This window comes from Podarcis liolepis (genome assembly GCF_965112155.1).
Source record: "Podarcis liolepis genome assembly, chromosome: 2".
Lineage (NCBI taxonomy): Eukaryota > Metazoa > Chordata > Lepidosauria > Squamata > Lacertidae > Podarcis > Podarcis liolepis.
Genome location: NC_139555.1, coordinates 126,616,281 through 126,636,945, shown reverse-complemented (window position 1 = coordinate 126,636,945; position 20,665 = coordinate 126,616,281). Strand labels below are relative to the sequence as shown.

The following is a 20,665-nucleotide window of genomic DNA, read 5'->3' as shown; positions in this document are numbered from 1 at the left end:
AGGGGTCATCTAGTCCAACCCCCTACATTCCCTCTCTTCCGCAGACCAACCCTGCCTGCAGTTGGTGATGCCTGGGTCTTTCTCCCTCTGAGGAAATCCCTTCTTGTCTGCAGATTTTGTAGCGTTTCCTCCCTGTCTTAGGGTGAGCTTGATGGCCCTGCCTCCTCCTCTGCCATCACACTGTGAAGCGCCCTGAAATCTACAGGTGAAGTATAGAAATTTAATAAATAAATGAATACATGTAAATATGGGTCCCTGGGAGTGTTTTCCCCTCCTTTCTCTCCTTTGGAACTCCCTGCCTAATGAAACCAAGAGGCGCCTTCTTCATTCTTCTCTTTTTGGCACCTTTTGAAAATATTCTTGCTCAGACAAGTTGACCCAGATGTTGAGGAAGCTGAGGTGATTTTAATGCTTTTTTTCATGTGTTTGTGCTTTAAAGCACGGTTGCGATTTCCCCCTTGTTTTATATTTTTGTAAAGCTTTTTGAGGTGTTGCTTTTTCCCCACAATGAACTGATGTATAAATTTTATGAAGTGAAATAAACAAACTCCCCCGAGTGTTTCCCCCTCACCCTCAGCCTCCTGGGATTCTTGGCAGGCTGAGGGGGTTTTATCACCCGCCCTCCCCACTAGCAAAAAGTGGTTTAAAAATGGTGTCTGGTCTGCTGCTCTGCTGGCTGACGCTGCCTCCCAGTCTCATCAAGGGTGCAAAGGGGGCTAATGGAGGTGGATAAAGTCAGGACCCACCATGGGGGGCACAGGGTCTCCTTCCTCCTTGTTTCCCAGCCCCCAAATGCCAGGGTTTGGGGCCAAGGAGTGGGGCTTGGGGGTTTGTGGAGGTGCCATCACTTCAGGGGGGTCGTGAGGTGTGGCAGGTGGGGGTTTCATCTGGACATCCATTGTGTTTCCCTCCGAGTCCTGAGGGGATACTAGAAATTCCCTCAGACCTTGGTCAGCCTTTAGATTTCCTGTCAGTTTTCCCCAGAAGCAACAAATGGGACAGAGGAGTCTCTTAGGGAATCCTGGAGAGTTTCTGTGGACAAGAGGGCAGACATTTTCCCCCCTCACAACACGCAGGGACATTTGCAAGGAACCTGGGCAGAGACAAGGGAGTCTCCCTCCACCTGAGGTGTTTCGCGCTCTTTTCTCCTGAGGGAGCCCAAACATGAGGAGAAAATGGCTTCCCTGTGGAGACTGGCATCCTTCCCTCCCCAGGGCCTGAAGGGTCAAGGAAGGGATGCCCAGGGGGGCAGCGGACTCCATGTTCCCTCCTCCAAGGGGCCCAATGTCAGATAAATGGAGGAACCAATAATTCCCTCAGGAGTTTTAGTCACAGGAGGATTCAAAAGATGTGTTTTTTCTTCCCCCTGAAAAGTTCACATTTGTGGAAACACTGGAGAAGGCATTTGCCTCTCCTGAATAGCTAGTTTGAAATCAAATTCATAATGAATCACCTCAGGAGACCACACAGTGTGTGGAGGGTTTTCCCAGGGAAAAATGGCTCCCAAATCAGTTCCCCTTTGATGGCTGACACACAGACTGGATTGAAACAGACGTTTCTTTCTTGTATTAGGATGTTTGTGTGGTAAACCACCTTGGGGTGTTGAACTGGTTACATTAAAAGGCCTTAAAGAAGTCAATAACCCAAAGGTGGGGAAGTGCTAGAGGTATGATTGAAGGTCACCTTCTTTCAGGTAAAGTTGTGTGGAAATGGGCAGATCAGCCTTTTTTCTTACAGCCAGGATTGTCAAGTGTGGTGCTACTTGAATGTTGACATCTAATTGAAATAAACTAGTTGAAGGACCACAGAGGGAAGCTGAAGAAAATCTTCATTGGTGCAACTCAGAGGAAATATTTTCAAGGCTGTGAAATCTGCTTCTGCCTTGATGTGGGTCGGGTGAGGATCCCAGTCAGAGGGTGTAGGGATCAGATGGGATTACCATGAGGAATTATAAAATATACATCAAGCCATCGTGTCCACGATGAAAGCATTGTGTTGACTGGGTTTAAATCCCATAAGATTCTACATTCATGCCCCTTTCATGCCCTTTTGACTCTACTGCCCATTTCTCTCTCCTCACATGTCACGTACACAGCAGTACACAGCAGTTGCTTCGCCAGGCAGGCATCCTGTGCCACAAAAGATAATGGGCAAGTTACTTTGATGTAGTTTCTTATATATAATCTTAAAATGTTAATCTTGGAGCCAGGAAACAGATCTCACATGAAGGGGATAGTGATCTGGTCTTTCTGGCCATCCTTCTTATCATGTTTATTTCTTACCTCTGGGGTTGCCAGATGCTCCCCTTTGTAGTTCTCAACTTATTTACCCCAAAATATTTGCATGCTAATTAGTGATGTAGTGTAACTTTTTCCCCACGTGGGGTTTGATGAAATGCTCAGAGGAAATATGATTGGTTCTTATGAGCACTGTGTAAAAGATTATTTTGCTAATAAAATGGCCTGGTGAGGGGTGTGGGTTACGCACTTTTCTCCGAGAGCCTCGTGTCTTGTTTTTTAATCAGGGTCCAGTCCTTCCTTTGGCCACAGAACGCAACAAGAGGGCACATCCTTAAGATCACAAAAGAGCAGGATTACTTACAGAGAAATTAACTAACTACTCTCCCTGAGGAGATAAAGTCAGCAGGGTGAGGGTCTGGAGCAGGGACTCTCTCCGAAAATGGGACTCATCCTCCGTGTCGCAGGGCTGTGGGGAGAAGCTTTAAATAAATATATTTGGCCATTCACCATTTTATGGAATTGTAGAATTGGAGGGGACCCCAAGGTCATCTAGCCCAACCTCCTGCAATGAGGAATCTCAAGGATCAGGATCCCCATCAGGGCTTGAAGGACCAGTCCTGGCAGTCTGACCAGATTCATGGTTGTTTTCAGGGACAGCTCAGGCTCCTCCAGGGAGATTCAAAGCACAGATTCTCTAGCAGAGAGGTGCAAAGACGGAATCAGGTTGAGATAACTTGCAATCCACAAGCGGAAAGGGAAACAGAAAAAGAAACTTTCCCCAAATGACAAGCAAGCAACAGAGGTGGGGGAGGGGTGGACACTGTCGTTCTTGATCTGTGACTCCTTCCATCCACCTTCCAAGGAGGTTTCCACCTCTGAGCATGGACAGAGGGCAACTGGCAGGAAGAACAGAGCTTCTCCACATCCCAGGATCTAACTGATGAGTCCTGCAGGCAGAGAAGAGAGAGACAAGCCCATCACTGTGGGGTGAGGAATGGGGAGAAAGGGGTAGAAGAATCCCTGGCAAGATTGGGGGGACACTCCATAGGGCGGCCATCAGAGATTGTGAACTACAATTCCCATCACCTCCACTTATGGGCCTGGCAGGGGGGGCTCTCTCTCTCTCTCTTTTTTTCTTTTCCTTCTCCTCCTGCGATGAGGCTACATTTTAATATTTTAATGTTCCATTATTTTAATGTATTTTATTTTTGTTTTTAAGTTGTAATCATTCATCTTGTTTTTATTATTGCTTGTAAGCCGCTCTGAGCCCGGCCTTGGCTGGGGAGGGCGGGGTGTATATATATATATATATATATATATATATATATATATATATATATATAAATGTTTGATCCGTGTTTCTGTGTAAATACTGTGCGTCAGACTGAGAATGTCATCAGGAAGGTCTAGGAAAGGGTCACCTGCTTCTGAGCATCAGAAATGAGCATGGAAAGAGTTAATATCATTAACCTACCGGAATCGGCCCCCTCCCTTTGTAACAAGCAGCTGTAGTTCTTTTGGGATTTAATATCGGCTCATGAAAAGTTGGGCACATGACCCGGAAAGCTGCCTGGCTGCCTCCGTCTGAAGGCGGAGATATGCACCACACGCCATAGTCTAATTCGGCTGGACTTGCCGTGGGAACGCAGAAGGGGCAAGCAAGGAAGGGGGAGACGGCCAAAGAAACCTGCTCTCACACAAGTGCCGCCCCTGCCAATTCCGTGACATTAGCAAAGCCCAAGTTCAAACACCAGCCCCTATTTAAAAGAGGCCCCCGTAATGACGACACTGGACTGCCCTTTACGGTTGCTGTAAGTTACTCTTCCAAGTCCCAAAAGCGCGTAGTAACTCCGGTCTATTTTGCAGGGCTGTTGTAACAGGGACACCCTACGCCACTGCCCAGGGCAGCCCAAAGTGACGTACAGTGGTGCCCCGCAAGACGAACGCCTCGCAAGACGGAAAACCCGCTAGACGAAAGGGTTTTCCGTTTTGCAGGCGCTTCGCAAAACGAATTTCCCTATGGGGTTGCTTCGCAAGACGAAAAAATCTTGCGAGTCCCCGCGGTTTTTTTTCGCTCCCCCCCTTTTCCTAAGCCGCCTATCAGCTGTTCCGCTGAAAAACCCGCTTAACAGCTGATCAGGGAAAGCCGCTAGACCGCTGTAGTGCTAATCAATGGGCTTGCTTCGCAAGACGAAAAAACCGCTAGACGACGAGAATCGCGGAACGGATTCTTTTCGTCTTGCGAGGCACCACTGTATAACCAATTGTTGTTGTTGTTGTTGTTTTCCACGGTGAGACTCCAAGGTCTTCTGTGTCATGTTTCCTGTGCAGTGGATGCTCAGGTTGCAAACATGATCTGTGCGGGAGGCACATTCACAACCCGCAGTGCCGTGTCTGTGCATGTGCGGGTTGCAATTCAGTGCTTCTGCACATGCGCAAAGCGTGATTTAGTGGTTCTGCACATGCGCGACTGCCAAAACCCAGAATTAACCTGTTCTGGTACTTCTGGATTCTGTGCGGTGTGCAACCCGAAAACACAACTCAAAGCATCTGTAACCCCAGGTATGACTGTCTTTTGGAAGGCAGCGGGAAGGCTGTTCTCAGGGCCTGCTCCACCATGAGGGAAACTGAGGCAGCCCCCTCAGGCAGCAGATGCAAGGAGGGGACGGAGCTGAGTCCCATTTGGCCAGCCCTGATTTAACCCTCTATCCCAGGCATAGGCACCCTAAGGCCCATGGGCCGGAAGATTGGAAAAACTTTAAAAAGTATAAGAACGCACATTAGGTAGTCAAAAAATAGTAATTGAAACAAAATGCTTATAAAAATAAGATAATTACTTAACATTTAGCTTCTATTACACATTATATCCACATAAGTCAATAGAAAAAGTATCAAGAGATGATGTTCAAGATGTGCCCTTTGGGAAATTTGGTTTTGGCAACTGCAAAACAACATCCTTGAAATCAACACTTGCAATGCGGAAGCAAACATACAAGATCCTGGTTTTTTCCTTAGATATGACACTTGTTTTGAGATTATTGTACACTAAGCGGGGCACTTATATACATATCAATGCGTCCCATGTCTTAGTGTATCAAAGTGCCCCAACAGACATTTTCAAAAAACTAACAATTGTTAATAAAACCACTGAATTTATTTGAAAATCACGTGTAATCCTGATTACTGAGTGGAAAAACTTACCTTTGGTATTTTTAAATCTTAACTAAATGACGTAAAAAAGTGTTGAAACACTTTTACATTTCACATAATTTTTTAGTTGGTTCTCTCGTCAAATGCCAACGGCTAAACTGGCGGGCAGCACAGTCGCAACTGTTCTACTCACACATGTATAGGCACATTTTGGTGATGTTGCAACACGAATATCATTTTTCGATATTGAAATATTGTTGGTGTGTCAATGTGACCCGCCTCCCCCATTCCGCATTTTCAGAGGAGGGGGAAGAAGGGGAAAGTGTGTCCCACCAGATAAGACTCCCATCCTCCCTGGCCATGGGCCATCCTTACTTGGGCAGGTGGTACTTTGAGTCCAACCACATCTGGAGGGCCAGAGATGCCTCCTCTCAGCATAGAAGGTTCCTCTAGGGCTCAGTGTTACTTGGGAGTTGGTGGAACTGGATCTTAACGGTTCTTGAGACATTTCCAAGGGATTGTGATTGGTATCCAGACCCTAACACTATAAATCCAAGGTGTCCCCACTGAGCAGTTTATCAACCCTGCCGGCCACTGGGGAAGACCTTCTGAAGGAAATCCTTTCCCCCAAAGTTGCTTCCTTCCTTCCTCCGCTGCTGCTGCCCACACTAAAGGAATGTCTGGATGAAATCCCAGGGATGTCTGGCTCCTATTACAAAGAGATCCAGTTGATATTCTAGAATAAATTGTGGCTAAGATTCTGAGTCACAATCGTGACTGAGAAATACAGCCAGGGAATATGAAACTGATTTGAAGATTGGTTTCTTCTTTACACATTATTATTATTATTATTATTATTATTATTATTATTATTATTATTATATTACATTCAGCTGGACACACCACTGGTTTCATCTTCTTTCTTTTCTTTCCCACAATCAGTGTTATTCACCTTTAATACTCACCTTTTTCAGTGTCACATATTTTTATCTTCTGATCTTCGAATGAAGAGAGGTATAACAATTTAATAAATAATTCCCATTTAGAGCAGAGCTAGAATATCCAGAAGCCCTTGGCCACCCAGGGCAAAGGAGGAAGAACAGTGAGAGAGGCCTGGACAGGGAATCTCCGCTAAGATAAGCCAGTGTCAGGAGGCAGGTGCGAGACCTGGTGGCATATAATTATTATAAATCATAATTAGGGTGGGTGTCTCAATCTGGCCTTCCCAGCAGTCAGGCTCCAGCTGCTTTCCTTCTGCATCTCTATTCTGTCCATTCAATAATGCAAGACTGAGAGATGGAGGTCCAACCCCAAGAACATTCTCCAACTGAGCACTCCTTCAACCGACCACAAGCACCAAGCCTTGTCACTAGACTTATATATGGGTTTCCAAAAATGGTCACTATGCACCTCCTGAGGCCAAAGGGACTGTGCTGGTGATTAATAAAGATCTAGAGGTCGAAGGAGACAAAATGTGGCCCAAGGGGTGGAGGATTATTTTGCAGAGGATGAAGAACTTCATGATGAATTTAGGACCCTGATGAATCTTGGCCAGGTTCATGGAACATACAGCTGATCCCTTTCCTGTGAGAAACCACTTTTTATAAAACGTAAACCCCACAGTTCAACCGTATTCTAAGATAATGCTGCTTCATTAACAATAATTAAGGGTTATAAAAGGCTGATGATGCATGACCATTATTTTACATTATTTCATTTGCTTAAAAATTTGGAACATATGGAAGACAGGAGAGATTGTACAAGACGTTAAAATAAGAGCAGGCGCTAATTGATGTGTGTAATATTCCTTTGTTCTCTTCCTAGAAAACAAATAGGATTTTCTCCCTACCCCACCCCATCGAAAGAAGACAATGGAGAAGGCAATCAGAATTCTGGTGGGCCATGTGAAATGGGAATAACGAAGAAACCATTTAAATACATGGAGTGTGAAAACAGAGAACATAAACAATTTGAAAGTATGGAGTGTGGAAGGAGCTTCACTGACAGTGGAAACCTTAGAATTCATCAACGGACTCATACAGGGGAGAAACCATTTAATTGCATGGAGTGTGGAAAGAGCTTCATTGAGAGTGGAACACTTAGAATTCATCAACGGACTCATACAGGGGAGAAACCATTTAAATGCATGGAGTGTGGAAAGAGCTTCAGTCAGAGTGGACACCTTAGAGTTCATCAACGGACTCACACAGGGGAGAAACCATTTAAATGTATGGATTGTGGAAAGAGCTTCAGTCAGAGTGGAGACCTTAGAGTTCATCAACGGAGTCACACGGGGGAGAAACCATTTAAATGCATGGAATGTGGAAAGAGCTTCATTACTAGCGGAAGCCTTAGAATTCATCAACGGAGTCACACAGGGGAGAAACCATTTCAATGCATGGAATGTGGAAAGAGATTCACTGAGAGTGGATGCCTGAATGCACATCATCAAACTCACACAGGGGAGAAACCATTTCAATGCATGGAATGTGGAAAGAGATTCACTGAGAGTGGAAAACTTAGAATTCATCAACGGAGGCACACAGGAGAGAAACCATTTAAATGCATGGAGTGTGGAAAGAGCTTCAGTCAGAGTGGATCCCTGAATGCACATCATCAAACTCACACAGGGGAGAAACCATTTCAATGCATGGAATGTGGAAGGAGCTTCACTACTAGTGGAAACCTTAGAATTCATCTACGGACTCACACAGGCGAGAAACCATTTAATTGCATGGAGTGTGGAAAGAGCTTCACTACTAGCAGAAGCCTTAGAATTCATCAACGGACTCACACAGGGGAGAAACCATTTAAATGTATGGAGTGTGAAAAGAGCTTCACTACTAGTGAAAACCTTAGAATTCATCAACGGATTCACACGGGGGAGAAACCATTTCAATGCATGGAGTGTGGAAAGAGCTTCACTACTAGTGGAAACCTTAGAATTCATCAACGGACTCACACAGGAGAGAAACCATTTAAATGCATGGAGTGTGGAAAGAGCTTCAGGCGAAGTGAACACCTTAGAATTCATCAACGGACTCACACAGGAGAGAAACCATTTAAATGCATGGAGTGTGGAAAGAGCTTCAGTCAGAGTGGACCCCTTAGATGACATCAACAGACTCACTCGGGGAGAAACAAATAAATGTATGGAGTGTGGAAAGAGCTTCAATAGAAGTGGAAACCTTAGCAAACACCAGCAAACTCAAAAAGGGAAAACCACTTACGTATATGGAGTGTAGATTGCGCTTCAGTCCTGATGTTCTTACAAAACATCAATGGTCTCACAAGGAGGAGAAGCTTTAAGAGTTGAAACCCAACAATCTACCAACAAACTGAAAAAGCAGAAGTGATTTAAATGGAAGGAGTGTGCAAGAAATGCTTCTATTACTTTATATGTATATAATTTTACATGCACAGACCATCGGCTGTGGGGAGGACTGCAGGGCCTGCTCCCTTCCAGGGCCTTTTCCAACTGGCCCAGGGGGCGTGGCCCAGGCCCTCTCTCCCAGCTATAAAGGGACTCCTGCTGCGGTGAGGCCTCGGACCATCGGCTGGGTGAGGACTGCAGGGCCTGCTCCCTTCCAGGGCCTTTTCCAACTGGCCCAGGGGGCGTGGCCCAGGCCCTCTCTCCCAGCTATAAATGGACTCCTGCTGCGGTGAGGCCTCGGACCATCGGCTTGGTGAGGACTGCAGGGCCTGCTCCCTTCCAAGGCCTTTTCCAAAACAGTAATAGGCAAACTATCCCCAACCCCATCCCCACTAATCCCCCTGGCGTACCACCCATTATTCCATTATGCAGCACAAAACCTCCAGATTAAAACCTGGCAAACCAAAGGCTTATATTGCCTAATAGACTTCTACAAAAATAACAAACCTTTGTCAACACAAGAAATACAAGACACACTAGAAGACACCCAAATGCCCTGATTAACACAACACCAATTACAAGCCCTCTTAAACAATCCAGTAGTAAAATCAGCAGCAACTAGGCCCCTGACAACCGTTGAAAACCTCCTCCTAACAACAAAGGGAAACGGTAAAGGGATGGTATCTGCAATATACAAAATACGACTTAAAAATCCCACGAACTCCGTAGACACAATCAAAAAACAATGGGAGGATGACAGAGGCTATGAGTTTAACTCCATTCAATGGACCAGAATGTGCTCTAAACCCCAATTTAAATCCATATCAACGAAAAGAAAAGAACTCACTCTGAAGCTCACCTACATGTGGTACCTAACACCAAGAAAACTAGCGCTAATACGCCCAGGAACCTCACCAAAATGCTGGAGAGGGTGTACCTCCACAGGCACATACCTCCACGTGTGGTGGGAGTGCCCAAAATCCAACTATTCTAGACAATAGCCATACAAGAAATAAGTAAAATAACCCAACAAGTATTAGAAACCACCCCAGAACTGGCCTTAGTAAACATCTTCCAAGACAATAATGGCCACTTACACCACAAATAACTCATAACAGCATACAAATCAATATGGCTAACCTGATTCAAAAACACCCACCCACCATACTCACACACGAAAACAAAGTTCACCACAGCCAATCACAAACAAGCAACCGCACCCTAGGCCAACCCCAATTTCTCTCACCGCCAAAGGAACACAAGTGAGTAGCAAAGAGAACCCACACAAACAACGCTGATGCAAAACCCCACACATTAAGCAAATTAGAAACATTGCTTCCCGAGCCCAACCCCCACTCACTTTCCCCTCTCCACCTCTTCCTCCCCCCTTTTCTTCCTAACGTAACCCTAATGTCTCAACAGATGAAACTGACCAATGGAAAATGTAACTTGAAAAAAAAAGACATTGCACATACCTTTGTAAACCAAGAAAACTTTAATAATAATAGTAATAGTAAAAACAGCTCCTACCGTCAGAAAAATGTCCTGTGTGTCTAGTCAAAATCTCCTTCCCTGCAACTTGAAGCCACTGGTTCGAGTCCTGCCCTCAAGGGCAGGAGAAAACAAGCTTGCTCTCCCATCTTCCATGTGACAGCCCTTCCAATACTTGAAGATGGCTATCATATCTCCTCTCAGTCTCCTCTTTTCCAGGCTAAACATACCCAGCTCCTTCAACCATTCCTCATCAGGCTTAGTTTCCACAACCTTGATCATCTTGGTTGCCCTCCTCTGCCCACCTTCCAGCTTGTCAGCGTCCTCCTTAAATTGTGGTGCCCAGAACTGGACACAGTATTCCGGGTGTGGTCTGACCAAGGCAGAAGAGAGTGGGACTATGACTTCCCTTGACCTAGATGTTGTATTTCTCTTGAAAAATAAAAGTAAGTATCTTGAGAGAGCCAGCATGATGTAGTGGTTAAGAGCAGTAGACTCATAATCTGGGGAACCGGGTTCGTGTCTCCGCTCCTCCACCTGCAGCTGCTGGGTGACCTTGGGCCAGTCACGCTTCTCTGAAGTCTCTCAGCCCCACTCACCTCACAGAGTGTTTATTGTGGGGGAGGAAGGGAAAGGAGAATGTTAGCCGCTTTGAGACTCCTTCGGGTACTGATAAAGCGGGATATCAAATCCAAACTCTTCTTCCTGGTTATGCCACTAAACAGCCCTTTTATTCCTGATGCCTCCAGAGATAATGTTTTATCTGAACACTTCACATAGCCAAGAATGAGGAGGTGTTGCGACACAATTTATAAAATATAAACAATATATGAGAGTTTGAATATTAATGTGTATGTGTAAGATGCTGTGGCGTTTGCCCTCTCTTTTGGAAATGTCTGTAGAGGGGGAGAGAAAGGGTTAATAGGCAGACCAATAGGAAAGCTGGAGGCGGAGCCTACCTGTTTATAAAAGGGCTTAGCCCCAGGTTGCTTTTAGTGGGTTGGTTGGTTGGTTGGTTAAGGCAGTTGGGAAAGCGGTTGGCAGGCAGTTGGAAATAGAGAGACAGTGCAGTTGGTTCTTGTGTGAAGGGAGGTAGAAGAGTTAGGGACAGAATAAAATAAGACTGAGAAGGTAAAGAGTAACAGTGTTTTCAATGCATTTAAAGTTTATGTGTGCTTGCAATAAATTACAATCTTCATTGTTAACTTCTTCCTCTTCTTCTTCATACAGCCTGGAATAGCATTTGCCTTTTTTGTTGTTGCACCACACAGTTGACGCTTGCGGTCCTCCAAGACCTCTAGATCCTTTTCATATGTAGTAGTAGTAGAAGAAGAAGAGTTTGGATTTGATATCCCGCCTTTCACTCCCCTTCAGGAGTCTCAAAGCGGCTAACATTCTCCTTTCCCTTCCTCCCCCACAACAAACACTCTGTGAGGTGAGTGGGGCTGAGAGACTTCACAGAAGTGTGACTGGCCCAAGGTCACCCAGCAGCTGCATGTGGAGGAGCGGAGACACGAACCCGGTTTCCCAGATTACGTGACTACCGCTCTTAACCACTACACCACACTGGCTAGTACTGGCAAGCCTGTTGTTCCTTATCTTATATTTGTGCAGGTAGTTGTTCCTGTCTGTGTGGAGAACCTTACACACCTGACCTTTTTGAGATTGATTTATGGTATTCATAGAACAGCTTTTTCTCCAAGGATCTCAAGGTGGTGTTACAGGGCCCCGTACCCCCGCTCCTAATTTAATCCTGACAATAGCCCCGTGAAGCAGGTTAGGCTGTGAAGCATTGCCTGCAATAACAGGTACAGTGGTGCCTCGCAAGACGAAATTAATCCGTTCCGTAAGGCTCTTCGTCTAGCGTTTTTTTTTCGTCTTGTGAAGCAAGCCCCTTGACGGCTTAGCGGATTAGCGCTATTAGCGGCTTTTAGCAGCTTATCAGCTTAGCGGATAAGCAGATAAGCGGCTTAGAAAAAGGGGGGGGAGTCGGAAAAACTCGCAAGACATTTCGTCTTGCGAAGCAAGCCCATAGGGAAATTCGTTTTGCGAAGCGCCTCCAAAATGGAAAACCCTTTCGTCTAGCGGGTTTTTCGTCTTGCGAGGCATTCGTCTTGCGGGGCACCACTGTATGTCTTAAGTTGGCAGTTGGAGAATGGATGGCAGCTAACAGATTGAGATTGAATCCTGACAAGACAGAAGTACCGTTTTTGGGGGACAGGAGGCGGGCAGGTGTGGAGGATTCCCTGGTCCTGAATGGGGTAACTTTGCCCCTGAATGACCAGATGCGCAGCCTGGGAGTCATTTTGGACTCACAGCTGTCCCTGGAGCCTCAGGTCAAATTGTGTGCCCAGGGCAGCTGTCTACCAGCTCCATCTGGTACGCAGGATGAGACCCTCCCTGCCCGCGGATTGTCTCGCCAGAGTGGCGCATGCTCTGGTTATCTCCCGCTTGGACTACTGCAATGCGCTCTACGTGGGGCTACCTTTGAAGGTGACCCGGAAACTACAACTAATCCAGAATGCGGCAACTAGACTGGTGACTGGGAGCGGCCGCCAAGACTATATAACACCGGTCTTGAAAGACCTACATTGGCTCCCAATACATTTCCAAGCACAATTCAAAGTGTTGGTGCTGACCTTTAAAGCCCTAAACGACCTCGGTCCAGTATATCTGAAGGAACGTCTCCACTCCCATCGTTCTGCCCGGACACTGAGGTCCAGCACTGAGGGCCTTCTGGCGGTTCCCTCACTGAGAGAAGCCAAGTTACAGGGAACCAGGCAGAGGGCCTTCTCGGTATTGGCGCCCGCCCTGTGGAATGCCCTCCCACCAGATGTCAAAGAGAAAAACAACTACCAGACTTTTAGAAGACATCTGAAGGCAGCCCTGTTTAGGGAAGCTTTTAATGTTTGATGTATTACAGTATTTTAATATTTTTTTGGAAGCCGCCCAGAGTGGCTGGGGAAACCCAGCCAGATGGACGGGGTATAAATAATAAATTATTATTATTATTATTATTATTATTATTATTATTATTATTATTTATTATTAAGTCCCATTGAGAAGGACTTCCCCTGCGTGAGTCTGCTGAGGTTTTCTGAGTGTTCCACTAACACGTTTTCAGCTGAATTTGGGGGAACCAACTGATGCATCCATTGTGTTGAGCTGTTTCAATTTCTTTTGTTTGATTTGCTCATGGCAAACAGCTGAAAGTCTGTAAATCTTCATAATAAACCTGATTTGCAATGGGGGTTGAATAATTTGAATGCAACTGTATGTGTTTTATGTTTTTTTTATCTGGTGCTGGTCTACTGTAAGAGAATGTGTGCCCCTAATTTCTACAGTTGTATGTATGGTTGTAGCTGCTACTACCTTACGCTGGTCTATGATTTCGATCCGATCATAAATACGTCATTGGTTATGTTGAAAAAGAGGTGTGGTGACAGGCAGAAATCTGAGTCGCAGTCAATCAAACATACCTTTCATACCTGTGTTCACTGTGACACTTGCTCCCTGAGTCAAGTCAAATGCCCCCCTTTGTCTTGCCTGGGATCTCAGATCATGGCCTTAGAGGAAGATTCCTGTGGACATGATTCCTGTGGATTATGGCTGACCCCAGTAGAATCTCTGAGCCCTCTCCTGTTACCCATTCCCCCTCTGATCTGAATAAGCTCAGAATGATGAAAATCAATGACAGGGGTGATTTTATATGACTTTTTAGAGGTCCACACCTAGAGGAATAGGCGCAGAGAAAATCTAGGGATTACATTTGATGCAACTTGGTTGCAAGGTTGGAATTCACAATTTCGCTGGAACCCAGCGGGCATCCTCTGCTGTGAAACTTGGCTGAGCTCCGTTTGAAGAAGCAACGCTTTGAGAGGTGCAGTACCTGCGTAGCCCTTTCCTTTTTTAGGGGGCGCTGCTTCATAACTGTCAGGAGCCAAGCGCTTCTCATTGGCTAAACGGTCATAGCGGCTGTCAGAACAGAAGCTTCCGATTGGTCCGCGGTTTGGGTGCTGTTGAAATGGTAACATGAAATGGCTGGGCTTTTCTAAGGTGTGTGTGTGGGGGGGGGGGGAAGGTCTTGAATGTATGTGGTTTTATTTCACGTTATCCCGACTCGCTGAAGGGAAGACAAAAGGGGAAACGGCGGGGAAACAGGATTCGTTGTCTGATCTTTGTGAATTCCGGCGAAGAGTCCTCCTCGGTAACATAATAATAATAATAATAATAATAATAATTTTTTATTTATACCCCGCCCTCCCCAGCCAAGGCCGGGCTCAGAGCGGCTTACAAGCAATAATAAAAACAAGATGAATGATTACAACTTAAAAACAAAAATAAAATACAACATTAAAATAATGGAACATTAAAATATTAAAATGTAGCCTCATTGCAGGAGAAGGAAAAGAAAAAAGAAAGAGGGGGGGAGGGAATCAAATTGGCTCCAATCCAAAGGCCAGGTGGAACAACTCTGTCTTACAGGCCCTGCGGAAAGAAATCAGATCCTGCAGGTCCCTGGTCTCATGAGGCAGAGCGTTCCACCAAGTTGGGGCCAGTGCTGAAAAGGCCCTGGCTCTGGTTGAAGCCAATCTAACTTCCTTAGGGCCTGGTAACATGGCCTTCCCGATTTCCTTTCGTGCAATATAAGGGGGGGGGGTTGCCCACTGTTGCCCACCCGCCCCTTTGTGAAATCTCCCGTCTCTCGAGGGGCTCCTTTTGCGCCCCCCCCATTGCGCAGAAACTTCCGACACTTCAGGTTCTTTTTGGAACGTGCGCACCCCCAGAGGTAAGGTTGCAGAGCAGTGAAACTCCAATAAGCTCCACTTCCGAGAGAGGCAAGGAGTTTTGGAGAAGGCCCTGGTCCTGCTGTGTGGAGCCCTATAAGCCTCCTGCCCCTTCCCCCAAGTCTGACCCTGACGACACCCCCACCCGAAAGCCATACAGTGGTACCTCTGGTTAAATACGCTTCAGGTTACAGACTCCTCTAACCCAGAAATAGTACCTCGGGTTAAGAACTTTGCTTCAGGATGAGAACAGAAATTGCACCGCGGCAGCGGGAGGCCCCATTAGCTAAAGTGGTGCTTCAGGTTAAGAACAGTTTCAGGTTAAGAACGGACCTCTGGAACGAATTAAGTACTTAACCCGAGGTACCACTGTACTTGGAATCCCACCAAACTGAAATCCAGCAGAAACGTTGCTGTTTGTTTAGTGACAGCCTGCAATCCTATTATCTGCGTTTGCGAGTGTCCGTGCCTCTCTGCGCCCCTTCCCAAAATCTGATCCTGGGCACATGGGGTAGAATCTCAAGGAGGAAAGGAGCCAAACCAGGTCCTTTGTCAAGTTCCATAGCTTTGGTTGGCCAGTTAAGGACTGCCATTCACAACTCTAAATGGGTGGACCGTTTCCCACCTCAGGCAGCTTGTTTGTCTGACAGTCTGTTTTTACCCCGCCTTTCCCCCGACTCAAGGCTTCTTCATACCCTCTAACATTTATCCAGTGGAACAGTAACAACAGCAACAAACAATTTCCGTTGAAACTGGAATACATTTGTCTCAAGCAGTAACATTTGCAGTAAACTGTTACAATAATCTGTGGGGAATATTCATTGAACAAAAGGTAACATGTAAAAGAATATGAAGTAACACACGTGTGTGCAACTATGTTTCAACACCTCAAACACTCCAAATAAAGTCCTTTATTAGTCACACTGCATTGAATGAGTGGCTATCAATAGTGGAAAAAGGGCAGCTGTTTACCAGCTCCATCTGGTACGCAGGATGAGACCCTACTTGCCCACAGACTGTCTCATCAGAGTGGTGCATGCTCTGGTTATCTCCCGCTTGGACTACTGCAATGCTCTCTACGTGGGGCTGCCTTTGAAGGTGACCCGGAAACTGCAATTAATCCAGAATGCGGCAGCTAGACTATAGTGACTGAGAGCGGCCGCCAGGACCATATAACACCCATCTTGAAAGACCTACATTGGCTCCCAGTACGTTTCTGACCACAATTCAAAGTGTTTAAAGCCCTAAACGGCGCCGACTTGGCCCCCCAGGTCAAAAGGCCTCAGTCCTGTATATCTGAAGGAGCGTCTCCACCCCCATCATTCTGCCCGGACACTGAGGTCCAGCACCGAGGGCCTTCTGGTGGTTCCCTCATTGCAAGAAGCCAAGTTACAGGGAACCAGGCAGAGGGCCTTCTTAGTAGTGGCACCTGCCCTGTGGAACGCCCTCCAACCAGATGTCAAAGAGAACAACAACTACCAGACTTTTAGAAGACATCTGAAGGCAGCCCTGTTTAGGGAAGCTTTTAATGTTTAACAGACCACTGTATTTTAATACTTTGTTGGAAGCCGCCCAGAGTGGCTGGGGAGACCCAGTCAGACGGGCGGGGTATAAATAATAAATAATAAATTATTATTATTAAATTTTTATATCACCAGAAAGCAGCAAATTCTCCCCTGCCGGTTGCAGGGCATGTCGAGCTCATGATGGACGTCTGGCCAGTCTGACTGGGCCACATCCTGGCCTTGACGGACCTAAAATACGGCACACCCTGAAATTAACAGGTCCGTGGCAAAGTACTGTTACATTGCAACAAGAATAAGACGAGCAATGATGTCAACAAAGGAGTTCAAATTGTAAACATCGAAGGAACAATAATAAACAGTAGTGACACCTGAATTGAATTCTTAAAACCTTAAAAGTCGAAACCTGGTCATAAATATAAGCACCAATTCTGTGAGTTGACATATTTTTACTGTTATTTGTAGTACAATACTACTTTTAATGTCATATTTTTTATAAATTGCTTTCTGGTCACTGACCGTATTAAAGATATTTGACTTTACGGCACACCCCTGTCCTCCCCTGTGTGTTGTATCCCCTGGCAGAAGACCTCCATCCATCTGCACTGGATTTGGAGGGGTCTCTCTGCGCATGCTCTCTCTCTGCCCCCCATCACTCTACCCCCAGGAAGAGCTGGTGATTGAGGCATTTCTGACCTTGCTGTTGTCTTCTGGGTGGGCTAAGTGGCTGGGGACTTTCCTGCCGTTGAACTTCAACCAGAGCCAATCACAGGCTCTGAGGCTGCCTGATCATCAGTTGCTGGGCAGGGAAGATCCAGCTGTTGCCAAACCCAACACTTCTTGTTCTCCTCTCTGACTCTGTCCCTGGCTGCTGAAGGCAACAAGGAATCTTTCTCTAGGCTAGGGAAAGGGGAGAGAAAAGAAGGAAAAGCCAGCTTACCCCCACCCCATTGCCGCTCCTCACCCCTTGCATAGAATCAGTCCTACTTTCCCACCTGCTGTGGAGCCCTCACCCCCCCTCCCTGTGTCTCTCCTGGAGGACCAGCCTCTTCAGGGATGAAACTTGGGAGAGGCTGCTCTGCTCATCCCACCAAACCCCACTTAGAAGCCCCTGGGATAACTTTAGACTTTTGGCACTTACTGCCCTTGGCAGACTCTCCTTCTAATGGTCACATGTCTTGCTTCACTTACTTTCAAATGAGGCAAGCCATCCCTCTCACATTCACAGGACCTGCGGCTCTTTCTGCTGAGGGGGGCCCTGCCCTCCTGCCCCACAGCCTTGCCCTGGCAGCTCCCCTGGCCCCCCTCCCCACACGATACTTGGCTGAAGGTTCTCCTTTGCTTCTGCCTTGAGATCCAGGAGAATGTTTGCTCTTTTGCTGAAAGACGATCTGCAAAAAAGACCCCATTTCCCCTTCTAAAGAAACCGTGACGACTGCAAGGTATAATATTGCACAGCAGGCTGGGCCTTGTCTGTCCGTCCCTGTGATGTCCCTGCACAAGCCTTGGCCCCAGAAGGGACGCCTCTCCCAAACCCCTCTCTGGGGGGGCATTTCCCTCCTGGAGCCTCTTGCCAGGGGGAGGAAGAACTGGACGACTCTTTCAACTGGCATTCATTTCTGGAAGGAGGCATTTCTGCAAGGGACAGAATGGGGAGAGGAGGGAAAACAGCAGATCAAGACCCCCGAAAGCAGTGACTCCTTCCCTGGGGGGACATGTTCTGTGCCCCTGGTCTTCCACTGGTGGGTCACAGCCTGATCCCATGTGGGCTGAAACAGGAGCCCTGAAACCTCGCAGATATAAAGATGGAAAAATGCATGTTTGGGTTGAAAGGGGGTCTGGGGTCTGGAGAGGTTGAAGAGACCTGTCTCTGCCCCACAGCCGACTCATGACGGAGGTCTGGCCAGCCTGACTGGGCCACATCCTGGCCTTGGCTGACCTGAAACACAGTCCCACCCTCTCCTGTGGGTTGTGCCCCATAGCCTTGAGGACTTGGAGGGGTCTCTGCCCCTTCTCCCCTCTTCCTCCTCCCTCCTGCCTTAGGAAGAGATGACCCACTTTGCTCTCCTGACGCAAGAGGGAGGGGGCTGCTCTCCAAGGAAATCTCCCCCCACCTTGAGCCAAGGAGCCCCTATTCCTCTAGCAGAGGGTGCTATGGGGCTTGCCCAGCCCCATTCCATTCAGCTCAGCCATTCCCAAGGGGGTCCTTCCCTAAAATGGCAATTCCTCTTAAGCCATTGCTGCTGGGCTGGAGGGGGGCTGGAAGCTACTTCTCTGTGAGGAGGTTTTGCTGCGCTCCCGGTTGACCTCCGTCTCCTGGATCGTGGCCAGCTTCCCTCTTTCATTTCCCTGAATGCTGAGCTGAGCTCCAGGCCCCCATGTGTGGGGAAGCGAAACTCCCCCCAGTGCCTTTCTGCAGCGTCTCCTCTGCTGCCAGAAACAAGGGGGCAGAAGGAGGGAGAGGTGGGGGAGGGAGGCACGTGCTATGGGCCCAGAAGTCCTGCTTCTGTCACCAGGGATCAGACTGCCTGGATCCTGCCCCTCCTGTCCAGGGACCCCCTTTGCCCCCCTCCTCTTGGTCTGTTTCTTCCTCCAAGAGGCCTCCTCCCCAGCCTCAGGCAGGAGCTGCATGGACACCCAAATTACATTGGCACTGCCTGCAAGGAGAAGTCTAGCACAGCAGGGAGAAAGGCTGCAGGCCAAGCCGTTGCCCCAGTTTCCTGCTTGCAGGGAGGTTATTCTGCTTCATATTGGGGAGAGGGCAGCAAAAACATGAAGCTGCAGCTACAGTGGAGCAGTCCTTTCTCCCTTTCTCCCGTGGGAGCCATAGTGGAATATAGATCTGAAGTTTACAGCCTCAGTGCCTCTGGGGGTCCACAAAACCCACATTTCTCACACCCAGTTTGTCCCCTGGCAGCCCATCCCTGAGCATCTTGTATTCCGAAGAGATTTTGACCCAGACTTTCCTCCTCCTCCTCCTCCTCCTCCTCCTCCTTCTCTCTCTCTCTCTCTCTCCAGCCAAGGTCCTTCTCTGTGGAAGTGACTCCTCCACTCTTAAACTGAGCTTTTGCCCTCAGGTGTTGCTGCTCTTTTGTGCCCCCACCAGGAACTGGGCCAATGTGCAAATCCAGTTATGGGATTGGAAGCTCATGTACAGATAACCTGCAACTGTGGGTGTAGCCATGATTGTGGTTTTTTTGGGGGGAGGGCAGGCCTTTTGTTAGGAGGCAGAACTTCAGTTTGCTTTGTATTTCAATTGATTTTTTATTGATTGGGGGCAGCTGTCCAACCCTCCCCCCACGGCTGTGCCTATTCTTACAACCTATTTGACAGGTCCGTTTTTGAAGCATTTTTTTCCTTCAGAAAAACAAGATGCAGAGAATTCCCACTATGGGTGGGGGGGGGGTGAGTGCTGGGGGGAAATTGCCTCCTTCCTCTTTGAAGCAAAATGCAAAATGCAGAGGCTGTCACAATCTCACATCTTGCAAACGTTGTTGTTGGAACATGAAGAGTCTGCCATTTGCAGTTTTGCATTTAAGCCCCAAAATAGAAATCAGAGTAGAAGAAGAAGAAGAAGAGTTTGGATTTGATATCCCGCCTTTCACTCCCCTTCAGGAGTCTCAAAGCGGCTAACATTCTCCTTTCCCTTCCTCCCCCACAACAAACACTCTGTGAGGTGAGTGAGGCTGAGAGACTTCACAGAAGTGTGACTGGCCCAAGGTCACCCAGCAGCTGCATGTGGAGGAGTGGAGACACGAACCCGGTTTCCCAGATTACGTGACTACCGCTCTTAACCACTACACCACACTGGCTCTCAATTGGATTTCACATTTTACATGGATGATTATTGACAGTGGGGAGAAGACAGCCTCTTAACTCCCCCCCCCCATAATTCTTGGAAGTGGGTCGTAAAGCCAGAGATGCTCCGACCAATGACTTGTTTTAAAAGTTCCTGTTTCGAGGGAACCCAAATGTCACAATCTCCACTTCTGCCTTGAAGCACAAAACAGGGTTGGGGGAGGGGTAAAGCAGAGTTGCTACTGCTGCTGCTGGGGGGGGGGGTCTATAGTGTTGTCTTTCTGGGGACTTTCCTGGAGGGGA

At 47.3% G+C, this 20,665-nt stretch overlaps 2 protein-coding genes across 2 annotated transcripts in view; both read left to right on the top strand.

Annotated features, from left to right (window-relative positions):
• Nucleotides 1–11,459, top strand: part of LOC310701723 (uncharacterized protein) — a 31,558-nt gene extending 20,099 nt beyond the window's left edge. Inside the window, exon 2 of the mRNA XM_083493021.1 lies at nucleotides 7,215–11,459. Coding sequence (XP_083349147.1) covers nucleotides 7,300–8,505 — 1,206 coding nt within the window. The 5' untranslated portion in view covers nucleotides 7,215–7,299 and the 3' untranslated portion in view covers nucleotides 8,506–11,459. The remainder of the gene's footprint in view (nucleotides 1–7,214) is intronic.
• The window catches only part of LOC310701389 (uncharacterized protein), a 171,060-nt gene that overhangs the window by 28,359 nt on the left and 122,036 nt on the right, over nucleotides 1–20,665 (top strand). The gene's annotated exons all lie outside the window — the stretch shown is intronic.